This window comes from Parasteatoda tepidariorum, chromosome 9, assembly GCF_043381705.1.
Source record: "Parasteatoda tepidariorum isolate YZ-2023 chromosome 9, CAS_Ptep_4.0, whole genome shotgun sequence".
NCBI classification, from domain to species: Eukaryota; Metazoa; Arthropoda; class Arachnida; order Araneae; family Theridiidae; genus Parasteatoda; species Parasteatoda tepidariorum.
The window spans coordinates 74,602,210-74,619,961 of record NC_092212.1 but is presented as its reverse complement, the minus strand read 5'-3'; the positions used below and the strand labels follow the sequence as shown (position 1 = coordinate 74,619,961).

The 17,752-nt window shown below is 27.5% G+C and overlaps 1 protein-coding gene across 3 annotated transcripts; it reads right to left on the bottom strand.

Moving 5' to 3' along the window:
* Positions 1-1,885: 1,885 nt before the first annotated feature.
* On the bottom strand, positions 1,886-17,697 carry LOC107449274 (calcineurin like EF-hand protein 1 elm). Of its 3 annotated transcripts, none has more exons than XM_016064765.3 (6): positions 17,561-17,697; positions 17,249-17,339; positions 12,455-12,527; positions 9,836-10,026; positions 8,744-8,847; positions 1,886-5,419 (listed from the first exon to the last, which is right to left on the bottom strand). In XM_016064765.3, exons 1-6 carry the CDS (start codon positions 17,576-17,578, stop codon positions 5,285-5,287), a joined length of 612 nt encoding a protein of 203 aa, XP_015920251.1. In that variant the 5' UTR covers positions 17,579-17,697; the 3' UTR covers positions 1,886-5,284. The 3 variants fall into 3 exon arrangements, with proteins under 3 accessions (XP_015920251.1, XP_015920252.1, XP_015920253.1); XM_016064766.3 differs by having other exon boundaries at positions 17,583-17,644; XM_016064767.3 differs by having other exon boundaries at positions 17,440-17,591.
* Positions 17,698-17,752: the final 55 nt, after the last annotated feature.

Genomic DNA, 17,752 nt, shown 5'->3' with positions numbered 1-17,752 from the left:
ATGTTTATTCAGAGAAAGTACGTTTTTGTGTCTGATTTCGTAACTTAATTAATAGTTAGCACTAATTAATTAGCATATTTGAGGTCACCCCCGGGAACCATTAAGATTGACTTTTAGTTCGTGAAAATCCGATCATTAGAACGAAAGTTATTCAGGGTGATATCTTTTTTTTCTTTTTTTTTTGCGGACTGTACTCATAACAAATCAATACCTCTGGGGGTATTGATCTAGGATTTCTCTTGTCTCCTGGATTGGTTCAAAATTACCAGGCTACAGAGTTGAACGTTAGTAGTCGTAAACCCATAAAATTTGGTCGGCTGTTCAACGACGGTTATAAAATATATTTTGGGGGTCATAAATCTGGAAAAAAAAGTATGTTTATTCAGAGAAAGTGCGTTTATGTGTCTGATGACGCAACTTAAAATATTGTATGCACGAATTAATTAGCATATTTGAGGTTACCTCCTTGAACCATCAAGTCCTAATACGTAAAGATCCAATCATTAGATCAAAAGTTACACTCTGTGGTTCATTTTTAATTTTGTGCACTGAACATTTGTGAATCTTCATTTTATCATGTTGCAAATACAAAATTTTCAAAAATTATACATAAATTTTTATCTATATTATTATTACAACTTAAAAATAAATATATGTATAGTAAAATGTTTTTATCTTATCTTTGAAATTATTTATAACTTAAACGTAGTTTTCGTCACACTTACACGATTTTTAAAAAAGTAATTTTTTACAAAAAAATTCTAAAAAAAAAAAATGACCTGAAACATGTTTCAATTCCGTGGATTACTCAAAATCAGTCAACCCCATTAAAAAAATTTTATCCGCAGAGAGAACAATATTTATTGTGAACATAGTGTCAAAACATGAAGCTAATTGGTTGAAAATTGTGTTAGTTGGATTTACTGCAAGTAAGAGAAACGCCATTTCGAGTAAATTGCATTTAAAATTTTGTGATCAATAATCCATGTATGAGTGAGCACATCTATTAATCAATTAAGTGCGAAAGCACATTTTATTAGGCATCCCACACCGCGTGCCATGATTGACATTGCTGTTACTTTTACATTTTTACGAAAAACAGTTCAATATTTTGTGTACAATAATCTTAAAAGGATAAATTATCAAAAATCGCAAGTCTTTTGAAACTTTTACTGCGGTTGTTCCTCCTTAAGCAATGCAGTTTAAAATACCTGAATCCGATTTAGATCATTACAATTTAAAAAAATTCATTTCGAATCCGTCAAAAAAAAATTTTTTTTTTATTAAGAGAAAGTAGAAATCTTTTCAACCATGTTAAGATTGAATTTGAGTTACTGGAAGTCTAATGAAACTAATAATTGAGGGTTAGCAACATAAAAAGTGGTCTAAGAAAAAGTGGCCTAAAGGAGAAAACATTTTGGCCAGATTTTTTAAAGCGCCAGTTTAAGAAAGAAAAAAATCTACATTTTTTGCTGCTTCTTGAAAATTTATGGAAAAATTCACTGGAATTCGCACATTTGATATGAAATCAGACAACAACAAAATTTTTTTTGAAAGACAGATTTTTACCCTAAAATTAGAGAGGAAGTCCATAAAATATACCAGTACCATAAAGTACTAAACCATAACCATACCATAAAATATATTACTTTGTGTTGGAGTATAATAAATTAGAAAACAATGCATAACTCGAATAAAAAAAAGTTTCAATCAAGCATCGACAGGGCCATAAAAAAATTGTGCTTTGTAAGCACTAAAAGTAATCTTAAAACAACAAAATAATAATTGGCAAAATAACAGTGTAAAAAAATTCTATTTTTTTTTTCTTTTTTAAATGTAAACCCAGTAAATGTTATACAGACTAAGGCTAAGAAAATAAAAACTCTTTAGTGAAGTAAAAGCATTAGATGATTTTATTTCATAAGTAACATATCAATAGAATTTTTATAAAAACTTGACTAAGTAAATAATATGCACAGGTACCAATATTAAACAAAATTTACAACTAAAAGCACAATATAATTTCTACACTGATTAAATTTCAGCAAATATTAAACACTCATAGGTATTATAAAAATAATTGCCCAGTACAACTTCCTTTGACAATGTTAATGTCTGCATTTATATATTTAGCCAAATTAAATTTGACGGCACTTCTATACATCAAACATTTAAATCAAAACATAGCGCAACATTTAAACATTCTTTTAAAGAAAAGCAATTACATGTAGTAATAGTACATTGTTTCTATAATATCATTTAAAAAAGCATTTGATATTTTAAAAATTTCTCAACAAAATTTAATGCAATTTAGCATATACTTATAATATAAAGATAAATTAAATTATAAAAACAGAAACCATCAGAACTAAGTTTTAAAAAGATAACATATTAAAGATGCAATTATAAATTGATACATGGATACAGCTCATTCAGGTTAATTTCAATTTTTACTTTCAAATCAATTTAAAGGCATTTTCAGTTAATTTTTTTTTCTTCACTTACAATAAATTGTATAAAAAAATAAGAAATTACATTAATTAAGGAAAGCATATTAGTCGCGTACAAAGATTTCAGAGTTGTTTTAGTTGCTATAAATTTTTTTAATACTTTTCATGGAAACAGAACTTAAGAAAACACGATTTTTTTTATTGCATTTTTCAACAGTATACTTTTACAAAAGTTACTTCTATCTATAAACTATTGCATTTCTTTAATTTATTAATTTTATTTAATTTAAACAACTACAAGATGCGTAGCTAAAATATTTTGAATCACTCTCCAAAAAAGAAAACATAATTAGGATATATGCAGTGATATTTTCTGATAAATATTGCAGAAAAAATCGTGAAAATCATGCATTTTTTGTAATTTAGAATGACAATCGATACGGCAAAGAAAAAATCTCTTTTTAAAAGATAGAAAATTAAGCTCTTTTTACAAACCCTGAATAAAAAAAAGCACCTTTAAGGGCTTTTACTTAAATAAAAAATTAGCACCTTTAAGCACTTTTTTAAAAACGCTACGCACCCCGCATTAATAACTTTAATTAGTGTATTATAAAACAGTTCAATATATTGCTTACAAAAGCAAACTACGAGAAAACTATTAATTAAAACAACCATTATAACAAAAAAAAAATCTACTATTTGCTAAGTGATACAGGTACATTTTACAACATGTGTTAAATAATATTAAATAATCTAAATGATTTTTTTCTAGCTTATTTTAACTCCTTAAAATTACTTATAAGGTGTTAAAAGATTTTAAGAGTAAAGGTACTAGTAGCATTGTATGGTCTAAGAAATACAACTGACATGTCGTGTCACGTACAATAATTGCCACAATTTAAAACTATTTCTTGCAACTAATAGCAAGCTCAAAATTTCTGCTCTGCCTCATAATACTATTAAAATTTGTAAAATGAACCAATCAATATTAACACAAAAAGAAAGAATTGGAAAAAAATTAAAAAAAAAAACATTTTACAGGCACATTTTATAAAGTTCTAGTTGAAGACCTTTTTCAATCACTTCTAAGCCTTGGTAAAGATCAAAAGGTAATTGAAGTCTTTTAGGAAGGCATTTAAAAGCATTACAATCAGTAAAGGATAAAAAATAGTTAGCAAGTTATTTTCACCCTATGGAAATTACAATTACAGCTTTCCATTTCTATCAATAGTAACAACACATTTAATGCCTCTATAAAAATATAAACAAATAGCTTTTTACATTATAACTTTATGAATCTAACATCCATCACAATTAAGCTTTTTTAGGCAACTTTTTGACGATGAAATACAAATATCAAGCGACTATTTATACTCATTTTAGTTGTAAAACTGCACTCGGCAAATAATCGAAAACAAATTAAGCTTCTAAATCACTATATGTCTGATAGAAAAAAAAAAGACAAAGCAATTTAACATTTTTAAATAAAACATACGTAGAAAGAAAAATGAACAATTTTGACAATCCGGATTTAAAAGTTGTTACAGTGATAGAATAATAAATACCCTTTTTTTTAACACTTTCTATACAAAAGTAAACACTTAGCTCCGCTTTTCGTAACTTTTGTTAATTTTGCGACAGCATTGCATACTGATTAAGTTTTTACACATTTCTTTCAAAGAATGCAACTTAATACTATTAAAGAAGACAAGTATTGATCAGACAGAAATTCAGAATTGCAGTTACTAGCCGACACAACAAAAATAAAAAGCAAAACCATTTAAACAAACATTAGTTTTATTTCTTCTTCTAAAACGGAATTAAAAGCAAAATAAACTTAATTTATTTCTACAAAATTATAGAATAAAATGATTTAAAAGAACATTCTTAAAGAAAATTGATAGTGCTTGAAACATTTGAAGGAAAACAAGATCTAAAAGAAATCAACACTTTTAAAGTAAATAAGCATCGATTTCTCTATCTTCATCTAAAAAGGGATTAAAAGAAACAAGAAATATCTTTTAAGAAATCAACACTTTTTAAAGAAAATAAGTATCAATGTTTATATCTTCATCTAAAAAGGAATTAAAAGTAAAATAAAGACGAGGAAAAAAGAAATCGACACTTTTTAAGGAAATAAGTATAGATTTTTATATCTTCATCTAAAAAAGGATTAAAAGAAACAAGAAATATCTTAGAGAAATCAACACTTTTTAAAGGAAATAAGTATTGATTTTTATATCTTCATCTAAAAAAGAGATTAAAAACAAAATAAACTTAATTTAAATACACATCTGTAGAATAAAATGATTTAAAAGTAAGAGCATTCTTAAAGAAAATTTATATTGTTTGAAATATTTGAAAGAAACACAAGAAACATCTTATAGAAATTGACACTTTTAAAGAAAACAAGTATCGATCAAAAAATAATCCATAATGATTTTTATTAATTTTTTTGCAATTCCTTGGCATAGAACAAAAACAGAACAATTAATGCAAACTCCTCATTAATTTCATATATTCACATAACAAGAGATTAATAGCAAAAAAAAAAGTTAAAATTATATCTGCAAAATAATGTGACATAAAAGTAAAAGTATCCGTAAAGAAAATTGACATTATTTGAAACATAGCATTTTCACTCAATAAAGCTCTTTTAACTTGCATTTTGAAGACTCTGTATATACAGGATGACAAATTTTATAGATCTCATATACATATATTTATGCATAGGAATGTGTTATACAAATACTGATTTTTTAAGCCATACATAATTTGATTACATCTGTGTATATAAAATAAATGATTTCAATGTAGAAAAACAAAGATTCAGATCAATGAAGAAATCTGATGCTCATTTTCTCTTCCACGTCTGTTCTCTCCAAAGTTGCACAAAACTCTTCAAATGAGATCATGTGATCTCCATCACTGTCTGCTTCCAATATGGTTCTGTCAGCAATGTTCGCCAACTGATAGAAACAAATAAAAGACAGCAATAAATAAACAAGGCAAATAAAATAAACAAGACAAATAAAACAAACGACGGCAAATCAAAAATGTTGGCTAATCTATAACAAGTTGCGTAGCCAAATTATTCAACAAAAAATAAGCAACTTTTAAGCACTTTTCAAGCACCCAAAAAATATTTTTAATCACTTTAAAAATATATCATTAATTAGGCAGGGTTGGAAAATTTTTGACAATTGACAGTTTTTCTTGTTTTAACCGTCATGTCCAAAAAAAAAACTTTTTGGCATTGTTTTTGACAATTTTCAAAAATCATGAAATTTTGAATTGTGTAAAACGAATGGCGTTTTCATACGCTACGGACTGACAATACGCATAATTTGCATAATTTGAAGCGAAAATCAACATAGTAAAAGAAAATTTTCAATTTTGAAAGAGGGAAAATTAAGCACTTTTCAAAAACACCCAATGAAAAAAGCACCTTTAAGGGCTTTTAAAAAACGAAAATAAGCACCTTTATGCACTTTTTAAAAAAGCTACGCACCCTGCATAAAAATCAATAAAAAACTCTAATTGAACCGAAGCTTAATAATTTTAAATCAACAACATTATTTAACTGATAAAAATATCTCAATGATAAATTTAAAAAAAAAACATAAAAAAAGATATAAAAGATTATTTTAAATTATTCACACTTGGGGAGTGAAGAATCTATGTAGCAGTAAACAAGGTGCATAGCCAAAACTTTCAACAAAAAAAAGCACTTTTTAAGCACCCATAAAATAGTTTTAAGAACTATACACATTAACAAAATGCAAAATAATTCCCAAGGAAAAAAGCACTGTTAAGGGCTTTTAAAAAATAAAAATTGAAAATAAGCACCTTTAAGCACTTTTTAAAAATGCTACGCACCATGTGTAAAGCTCTGTATGAAAAAAGAAACATTTTTTTGCATTAAGTAAAATTAAAAAGAAAAAAACTGTCAAAGGTTATAGAAATCCTATCAGTTAATAACAGAACTTGCAAACAGCAGTTAAACAGTTACAAATACCTCAATAAAGGAAGAGTGTGTGAAGTTATGAAATTTTGACAAGAGAATTTTAGCCTCATATGTTAAGAACAATTCAGAAATTTCAATTAGTTAGCAAGGGGGAAATGTTTGTAAAATGGATTTTTCTAAAAGGTTTAGCATTAGGTACTGATACAAATTAAACTGCCGATGCTTTTTATTTTAAAATACATAAAAGATATTGTTAGGGACGTTTGCTAATTAAGCTTACATGGCAATGTTACTTTTAAAAAGTAACGAGTAAAAGTACAAGTATTTTTAAAAAAAGTAATGAGTAAAAAGGTCTCATTTTTAAAAGTAACGAGTAAAAAGTACAAGTACTAAACAAAAAAAGTAGCGATTTAAAAGTACATTTCTAGGAAATCGAAAATTCAAAGTAACCTAAAATTTTATTGAATAATATTTTTATGTTCTTTAATGTTTTTGCAAAATTGTTGTTATTTATTTATTTATTTTTAGTTTTGAAAGTTATGGATATCAATTTATTTTTAAATTCGGAAGAATATTATAATATAATTTTATAATATAATCGTATAATATAATTTTAAAATTATATATGATTTTAATATCAAACTTTTTATGGATTTGACGAAAAAGAAATTTTATCTATTGATTTTAAATTTTAGTTTATTATTTTCATTTATTTAAATTACCATTGATTTAAAATTGTTTTACTCTTTAGAAATGCGTTTTAAAAGCACAAACATAAACAAAGCAAACACGGGGTTTCAGATAGCTTTGAGCTAGTGATCTTTGAGCTAGTAAAAAATAATTGAATGTGCAGTATAAGTTGAAACAGAAGGTATTTAAACACGAAGTTAGGTATGAATGTATATATATTGCTCATTAATTTTATAAATTAAAAAAACATAAGCAGTTTTTTTAATTTAATTTTTTTCTTAGAAAGCTTACCGAGTTTTAGAAAAAAGTAACGATTTCATTCGATATTTCCGTTACAAATACTTGTACTTTTTCTTTAAAAAAGTAACGAATGTACAAGTAAAAGTACTAAATTTAAAAAGTAACGAAGTACAAGTAAAAGTACGTACTTTCTACTTGTACCAGCGGTACAAGTAATGAAAGTAAAAGTACTGCCATATATGTAACTAAGCCCTGTATAATCATAAATGAAGATTTAATAGTTAATTATATTTTACTCTCCATATCAGGTAAACTGAAGGATAAAGATAGATGACATGTGAGGACAATAAAACCATAATTTTTAATTAATAATTTTTTTGTTTCCCTTAAGTCATCTAAAATCAAGTATTTATTTTGTTTATCATTACACTTTAAAAACAATTAATTTTAAAAAATTAATATGAAACTAAATAATTTAAAACGATAATCGAAATGAAAAAAAAATTAAGCTATGCACTAAAGAGCAAATTATGTATTAAGGAGCAAAATTATGTATTAAGGAGAAAAATTAATACTTTTTTAGGGATAGCCAGAATTAATTGATTTACATTTTTAGCAATGTTCCCACTCCAAACTTTTAGCTTAATAAAAGGACCTTTGATTGAATTTTCAAGACTTTTTTTTGTTTATAAATTCTTAAAGGTTATTCAAATCAGAATGGAAAGAGCAATGGCACCATATTAATGTTATTAAAGTTATCTAAAATCAAGCATTTATTTTGTTTATCCTTGCACTTTTAAAACAATTAATTTTAAAAAATTACAATGGAACTAAATTATTAAATCAGTAATTGAAATTATAAAAAAATTAAGTTCTGCACTACAAAGCAAAATTATAGGACAAAATTGCGTATTAAGGAGCAAAATTAATAATTTTTTTGGGATAGCCAGAATGAATTGATTGACATTTTTAGCAAGATTCCCACTACTAACTTATAGCTCAATAAAAGGTCCTTTTATTGAATTTTCAAGGCTTTTTTCTGTCAATCATTAAATTTTATTTATATCAGAACATTACAGAGATTTTATCATAAACTTTCAAAACCTACATTCAATATATAAGTAAAGATATACCTTGTCCTTGAAACCATATTTAAAATTAAAAACTTTTTAAAGTCTATTTAAGGCACTTAGAATACCGTTGACGCAATTTTTTGCAAAAATGCTTGTTTTGGAAAAAATTACGCTTTGGCGGGATGATTTGGGGTAGTAATCATATTACTGAGATTCTGTAACAAAATAAGGTAAATGGCAATAAAATATCATCTTCTTAATTGTTTATTAGAAAGTCAGACTGCTTCAGGAACAATGATATACCAAGACTATAAAATACTTACTTGTTCTTCAGAAATATTAGCTCCAACCATCATGTGCAATACAGCTAACAATTCATCTCTGGAAATTTTATTGTCATCATCCAGATCATACATCTTGAAAGCAACTGCAATGAAAGTATATATTTTTCAAAAAACTTTTTCTACAAACATATTAAATTTTTTTTAAAAACAAATAAATTTGTAACTCAATAATATTCATGAAAAAATATTGCTAATAAGATAACATTTTCTTCTTCAAAAATTAAAATAGTGAAAGAAAAAACGAAATAAAATAATGATAAAATTAAAATAATTGTGATATCATTAAAAAAATTAGACTTTTTTCCAGTAAAAAGAAAAATTCTTTAACCTATGGCTTGCTTAGACATAGGACTCTTTTTAAACAATTGAACTCTGGTCAGGGTTTGCCAAAACCTGGATTTTTAAGAGAAAATCCAACTGATGGGGGTTTATTTTTAGTTTAGATAAAATTTGAAAAACCAGTTTGTGGATATAAAAATGCTTTTTAATTTATTTTAGTGGGCTCAATCTGAAAAAAATCTGCACAAATACACTGGGTCATTAAACTAATATACTACTGTAGCAACCACATCGCCAAGCAAATACAGCGCCATCTGAACAGGCAGTAGATGCTCAGACTTTGGACAGAATGGACCTTCTTTTTCCTACTTCTTGTAATTATTCAAATTTATGTTTGTCCGTGTGCTATTTGTTATTAATAAAAATATTTTGTACTAAGCTTTTCTTTATTTAAATCCTCGAGATCTAGCTAGGATCACACTACTAATAATAATTTATAATAAATTGAACCAATTGGCATAATTGAATGCAATTGATTGTAGGGTTTAATAGAGCAAGGGTGAAAATAAAGAGCATGCTGTGCCAAAAAAGGGTTTAAAAATTTATAAAACAATCTTAACTAGCTTAAATAAATATAAACGATTACAATGAAAAAAAAAAAGGTTTAAAATAATTTTTAAACTTTTAACTTTATAATTGCTCCAATTATCAGTGCAAAAAAAAAGAATAAAAAAACAAATAGGTAGAAAATGGGAAGAAAAAAAACAAAACAGAATGCAAAAAATAACTTACAACGCAGTTTTTCTTCACGGCTATTCAGCTTGTTTTCTTTGTTTTTCTTCACAGGACGGAATCGGGAAAGAACTCTCATAAACTGACGGAAATTAATCCTGTCATCATATGCCTCATTGAAAAAGGCATGCACAATGCGATCTCCCAATGGATTTATAGCCAATTCAGGTATTCGTAGAAAATCTTCTCGACTGAAAAAGATACCCTTATTAAAGACGAAAATATAAGTAAACTTTTGACTGCTAGCATATACTGATTGAATGATTTAGTATAAGTGAGTTTTAACTGATTTAACAAAGAGGTGTTTCAATGTGCAATCATGAATTTATTGCTGAAATATGAATTTTATTAATTTCTAAAGGCATTAAAAAATGAAGTATTTTATGAGCTATATCACTACTATGATTACTATTACACTTTTTTTTTTAAAGAAATACACAGAAAATAAATAAACTTAGAAGGTTTTAGCATGAACTGATTTCACAAATTTGGTTATTATCACTTTGGTAGGGGTGATTGTGAGCCCAAGTCAAAATTCCGTAAAATTTCTTGAGTTAAAAAAAAAAAAACTGTTTAAATGGAAAAATTAGAAAAAAATTTAAACAAGGGTTTTTCTTTTTTCTCAATATTTCTTAGTTTACTTAAAATATATTTAAAATTTTACACATACTAATGATGACCTGGAGAAGTAATTAAAATTTACAAACATGTCTTTCTTTCTTGAGTTTATGATTATAACAACTATTTATTGATAAAAAATGAATATTAATCATGAATATAAGCTTATGAAGTACATTTCTGGCTCACCCTTACAAACAAATAAAATAAACTGTGCTTTTAAGCTCCACCCTTGAAAATTTGATTTCCAGAAACTTCCGCGATCAATGATTTTTTTTAAACATCTGGACCTTCGATCTCTGGAAACTTCCGGATCACTGTTAGTGAAAATTCCGGAAATTCAGATTTTTTCCGGAGCACAATCAGCCCTGCTTTGGTAAAAAATTTTTAAAATGTAAAATTGTTGTTAAATTTGTAACTAATAACACTTAAAATTGTATATTGCAACATAATAAATAAAGCTTTATGCATTTTATATGCTAAAATTTTATCATGAACCTAAATTGTTTTCAGAAATTTGCTTATAATCATTTTTGCATTTTTTTAAAAAAAATACTTTACTCAACACATTCAAAAATGTTTGTCGTAATTTACCAATAAATAAAACTTGGTGAATTTTATAAGCTAATATTTAAAAGTTTATTTAGTCGCTTATTTACAGTCTTATTTATAGTCATCAAGTCAAAATCAAACTATTTATCAAGAAACATTTATTAGATAGATTCACATTAAGACAAACAATCCATTACAGTTTGCTACTTTGACATTTTCAGTTATACAACATAGTTTACAACATTTATTTTTATTTCAAATAGCATTTCAATAAAGTTTTTTATTCTTTTTCTTTTTTTGTATTTAATCAGATTCTAAAACTGATTCAGCAATAATTTGTTGTGAGGAAAATAAAGTATTTTAATTTTTTAAACTATTTCCTCTTCATTAGATACACAATTTCAGAGTTTTGAAATAAAAACATACTGGTTTTGACAATGATTGGTCTGATTTTTGGTAATTTTTTTCTACTGAAAGAAACTTGAAAAAAAAAATGAAAAAAAGAAATGATTCAGTTCAGTTGAAATACAGCACAGAATCCGTTATCCGGAAATCAGAAAACCGGAAAATCAAAAAACCGGAACGAAATTCGATACATTTTCCCGCCATTTTTAAAAAAAAAAATTTGTTTTTCCTCATAAGATTTCAGGATTTTTCGTTCTTTTTTGAAAGATCATCACCTTACCATCATTTTGGAAATAATTAGAGTATTACTCCATTGTTTTTTCTTCTTTTTAAGATTATTTCCAAATACATATTTGTTTTTTAGTTGGGTTTAACAATAAAAAAAAAACGGCTTCTTGTAGTGATTCAGAAAACCGAAAAAATCAGTTATCCGGAATAGCGATGGTCCAAATCGTTCCGGATAATCGGTTCCCTACTGTAGTGCTTTCTGAACAAGCAAACCAAAAGGACCAGGAATATCAATAAAACCATTGTAACATAATTTGTTAGCTATATTGATACCTGTAACACTAAATAAAAACTAACTAGGTTAAAACACAAAAATCTTTTATTGAAGGCGATAGTCGAACTAAACTTCGATTCACAAACTGGGAGTTTAAGTGTTACCAAAACACAATGAGTAATAATGATGTTCCAGATGTCACAAGAAAAACTTAAAATCTTGCTGGACTTTGCATACATACAAAAATTAATACATTTTTTAAATAATTTATTTTTTAAACACTTTTTAAAAATAAAAAAAAGTAATGTTAGAGAAATGCTTTTAGTAAATTATTAAAAAACTTCTAAAACATATTTCAGTTCATCATACATAGGCTCCAAGAAGATATTGAGTGTAAAAACAGTCGGGAAAAAATTGCCTGTAACATTATGCAGAATATAACATAAATAAAAAAGCAAGGTGAAAATTCCCTACTTTACTTACTAGATGTTTTTTAATAAATTGATTATTTATTATGTTAATATTATTGATATTTTACTTACCTCAATGTGCCATTATCTGTCTTGTCTAAACTTGTAAATCTGCTATAGAGTCTTTCAATTTGGCTAGGAGAAACTATAAAAAAGAAAGAAAAAAAAACTATAGGGAAATATAAAATTAAAATATTTTGATATTAATTTCTTGGAGAATTAAAGAAAAACCTTAAATAACCACTCATAACATTTAAATTCATCTTAAATAGTCAAACCAGATTACCACTATTTCACAATTTATAGATATTGTCTCTATGAACTTTATAAAATTGAATCAAAAAAGTTTGTAGAATTAAGTAATATTATCAAGCATACTAGATCAAGTCATTGATCTTTAAAATAAAAATACGCAACAATTTTAGTATCAATGAGACACAGCATAAACACTAACAAGTTTCTAAAACTGGAACAGAAATTTGAAAATTTCCAGACCATCCTTCAGCTTATGTTTTATGTCATATCTATGAAAAGATGTGTGAATAGGCTTAATATTTTAGGGCGCTTTAAAACTTAAAATTGTATTTAAATTTGAAAGAAGTAGTTTTACTAGTCAAAATATTTTTATGCATGTTATAACATACAAAAGGCCCATATTTCACAAATTGTTTAAAGAAATTAATAACATGATATATAAAAAGTGTAAAAGTTTTGAGTTTTATGTTAATTTTTTTGTCTTCTGCTAAAATTAAATGGAATTACAAATTGAATAGTAAATAACACAAGGCCTATTGTGAATACAACAATATAGGATATGTTATTTTAAGATTAGGCAAAAAAGTAATATCTCAGAAAAAAATTCCAAAGTTGTTAGTACAAATTTTAATTCATAGTGACACTATGCACGGATGCCAACTGCTCCGCTTTCAGGAAAAGTTTTTATAAAGTGGTAGAGTACTAAAAACGAAACTTTGTAGACAATGTAAACCAGGGATGGGCAAACTACGGCCCGCGGGCCAACTGTGGCCCGCCGGAAGATTTTATCCGGCCCGCGGACAGAATTTTAACTTTCTCTATTTTCGTTCTACAAAACATAAATTAATTAAAATAGTTAACATTAACAGCTTCAATTGATAAAATGTTGAAAGTAAAAGTCCCTTATAGAATAGCCGTAGATTAGCTCCAACTAGTATTTGTCTTTCTCGAGGAGCAGACATATGGAATCTAATATAGGTGAATTGTATTTCACATGAGGCTTACTACGCATTTTAAATTCTAACGAGCGGATTTTTCTTCCGGCGTGAGTTCTAACATAATTTACTGCTTATGGAAAGGCTGCACACATACAAAGTCATTGTGAATAATGGTGAAATTATTAAATGTATGAAATGGGTACTGCCTTTTTGAGTTATTTGTAAATATTTTTAATCCCAAAATGGCAACTAAAAAATGCAAAGTTGATGCAGAGTGCCATGCGCTCAATGATGAATTTGACTTTATTTTATTTCAGAAGTTAGAATTTTCATTTTAGAAGTTCTTACTCGGCCCAGCAAACTTTTTTTACCAGATTTTTGGCCCACGACCAAGAAAGTTTGCCTATCCCTGATGTAAACAAAGAGAGCTGTGGTGGCTCAGGAGACAGAATACTCGCCTCCTAATGAGGATACCCTCATTTGAACCCCAGTGATGGCTGGTCGATACTAATTCCGCACCTGGCTAGCACAAGCCACAGTGCAGGCATAAAATGTCTTCAGTGGTAGACGGATCATTGTTTAGAGTCCTCTTGCCATCAGGCTAACCACAGGACATTTTCAATTCCATGTAATGCGAAAGGGGGTTAGTTTCATCAAAAAGTCCTTCACAAAGGAAAATGTTTTCCGAATACTTGACCCAGAAGTTCCCTTGTCGTTTGGATTGGGTTAAAAATTACAAGGCTATGGAGTTGAACACTGGTAGTCGTAAAATCAAAATTGGGTCAGCTGTTCAACAGTGGTTATACAGTACAGAACCCGTTATCCGGAAATCAGAAAACTGGAAAACCAAAAATCCGGAACAAAACTCGATAAATTTTCTCGCCATTTAAAAAAATTTTTTTTTTCTCCTCGTAAGATTTTACGATTTTTCTTTCTTTATTTAAAGAGGTTTACCTTACCATCATTTTGGAAATAATCATTAGTGTATTACTTAATCGTTTTTTCTTATTTTTAAGATTATTTCCAAAATTTTTTTTTTTTAGTTGGGTTTAACAATAAAAAAAAAAACGGTTTTTTGTAGCGATTCAGAAAACCGGAAAAATCAGTTATCCGGAATAGCGATGGACCCGACCGTTCCGGATAATCGGTTCCCTACTGTAGTATAAAATAAAACATATACATAAGCCCATACAGCATGAAACAGTATTATACAGTATGAAAAAAATTTAGTTTTATATGAACTTTTAAATTATTCATGAATCATGCATTAAAACACACTGTTTGCAAACACCAGAAAATAATTTCTATAAAGCAGAGAAAGTTAGCATCTCTGGTTATGCTCAGTTCTCCATGCAGTTATCCATTCATTTACTATCTAATATTGTTTTAATAAAGCAAAGATTAAGAAAGACATTGTTATGAAATAAAACATTAGCTGGTTAGACAAATTTTTATTATCTTTAAAATACGTAAAGAATAAACAATTAATCTTTCTTAAACGTAGAATGTTGGATAGATATTTGGCAGGGATACAGTTCACATTTATACCTGTTCTTGTCAATAATTATAGCCAAGGCACTAAAGAGCTTTTGCTTTAGCATGTATCTAAAAAATTACATTGTGGTTACTGCATTGAGGCTATGAGTCTAATGAAGCTTTCAATTGGTCATTTTTAGTAAATGCTGTTAGTTTTTTTATGCACCATTGACTAGTTTTTTTTCTCCAAACTTCAGCAACTTTTTTAACCCATGCACCAATATGGAAATATTCTCACTTAATCACAAATATTTATTTACGATAATTTTTAATTTATTTATAATTTTGCAATCTATTCTCGTTTTATAAAAAACACAGGCTTATTCACAATATTGAAAGTATAATCAAGAACTAGTTTTGAAATGGTTCTAATACATATTTCATATTAATGCATATAAAAAGCATATTATAGTTCCTAGAAGGGGAGTACTACCAGGGGTTTGTTTAGGTTTTCCTGTGAAGTACCTATTTTGTGAAAATTTAGACATAATTTGCAAAAAATTCAAAATTATATTAAAAAATTAACACAAAAGTGTGGTAAAAATATGGATTTATCATTTCTTGTGGGATACAAAAATAAAATTTTAAGAAAATGTATTTTGTGAAAATACCGTTTCCCCCGAAGTTGAATTTGTGAAGGTATCGCTAAACGGTAGTAAATTTGGCTGGGACAGGCCCCTGACTACGTACATTCATAGACAAAATTATAACCTGAATGTACTACGTACATTTAAGTCATAATTTTATCTACAACAGACAAAGTAGCCCTACAACTTATAAAGTCGAAATGAAAAGATAAATTTTGTAATACCGTATCCTCTTTTATTTTATGATGCACCAATTTCAAAGCTTTTTAAAACTGCTGAAACACTCAAAGCCAGCTGAAAACAGGTCATTATGCTGCATTTATCATTCAAAAATGGTAATCGTTAAAATATAAAAGTTACCTTTTCTTTCTTTGGCAACCATTTTAGTTTTTAATACTCACAATAAGTTTATTTCAATATACAATCAATTGGGGAGAGAAAATCATATTTTTGGCAAACATAGTTTTAATGATCATAAACATCTTGCTATGATTTTTCAAGATGAACTACTAGAGATGGTAACTTGCTCTGATTTGTAAAAAAATATTGTTTCTTTAAGTACTTTTTATTTTAAGTAAATTTTCCACCACTGCAAATCAAAAATTCAAAGAATCTTATGAAATACAAACAACTTTATTACAGACATCTCGTGGTGACACTTTTAAAGAGTGGACGTCACTGACCTCATTCTTAAGGTATTGCTATTTCTTCAACCAATTTTCAAGAAATCTTGCACAAAATGGAGCTGTTGGCATCCCTAAAACTATTAGGAATAATTTGGATACACAAGCACGTGTCGGATCAGCAGCAAAATTGCCAAGTAATTCTTTCATAAAAAAATTAATCTCGATTAAATTCGTAACTGCATCAATTAATTTGATTAAATTTCAGTTAAAGTTCGAGCTAGTCAATGTAACCCCCCCCCCAAAAAAAAGAGTTCAATATATTTAAATAAGGCGCATATAGCCTGGTTGGTAGGGTACTGTGCCCATTACCAAGAGGTCGTGGGTTCCATCCCCACCGGCCGAAGATTCCTCCTGCAGTAAATGGTGATTGAAGCACGTTAAATCTGTCAAGGTACAAAGTCCTCCATGTTCCCATAACAAATCATACCTCTCGGGATACTAATCAAGGAGATACCTTGTCTTTTGAGTTGGTTCAAAATTACAAGGCTATGGAGTTGAATATTAAGTCGTAAACCAAAAATTGGGTCAGCTGGTCAATGGTGGTTATAGAAAAAAATAATGCAAAGTTATTTAATTTAGAATTATGTTGTTATTCACTCAATTATTTGTAAAAATATTAATTAGTATTCATAAATAAAGTGGAACAATTGTTGATTATTTGCATTTATGTTTATTCAGCATTTATGTACACATTATAGGTTTGTTAAATTTGAGGAGATTAATTACTATGAAGTATCATTTTAAGACTACATGAAAGAACATGAAGGTTTAGAAATTAAAAATGTTTCATACAGGAAGCTATAGGGCAATAACTTCAAACAAAAAACTTAATTTAGATATTTGGCGAAGTTACATAATACTTACACCCAGTTTCATGGTGTATCTCCGCTATCTCCTCGGGTTGCAACATAAGAGAAGATTTATTGCCCATAATTGAAGTTACTTTTACTAAGCCCTATAACAAAAGAATTAACAAGTTAAAAATATCAACTTTTCAAAACAGAGTAATGAAATAAAAATTCAGAGGAAAGAAATATCTATAGGTATATTTTAACATTCAGAAAAGTGACTCTTGCTGTTACATATTTCAAAAGAGTACTTTTTGTTTAAAAATATATAAAAAACTCTTAAATTTAACAAGATAATGCAATTAAGTCGTTCAGGTAGAGTAATAACCTTGAGAAAGAAAAACATCCACCTATTTTACAAGTTGACCAAAAAGCTTGTTTATTTTGATGACCAACTTATTTAGACGAGTGGAGTTGAGAGTTAACAAAATAAATAATAAAATTAATGAGTTTTTAAAGGTTAACTACTTTCTTCAGATTTTTTTATTTGTAAATTTTTTAAATTCCTAATAAATTTATG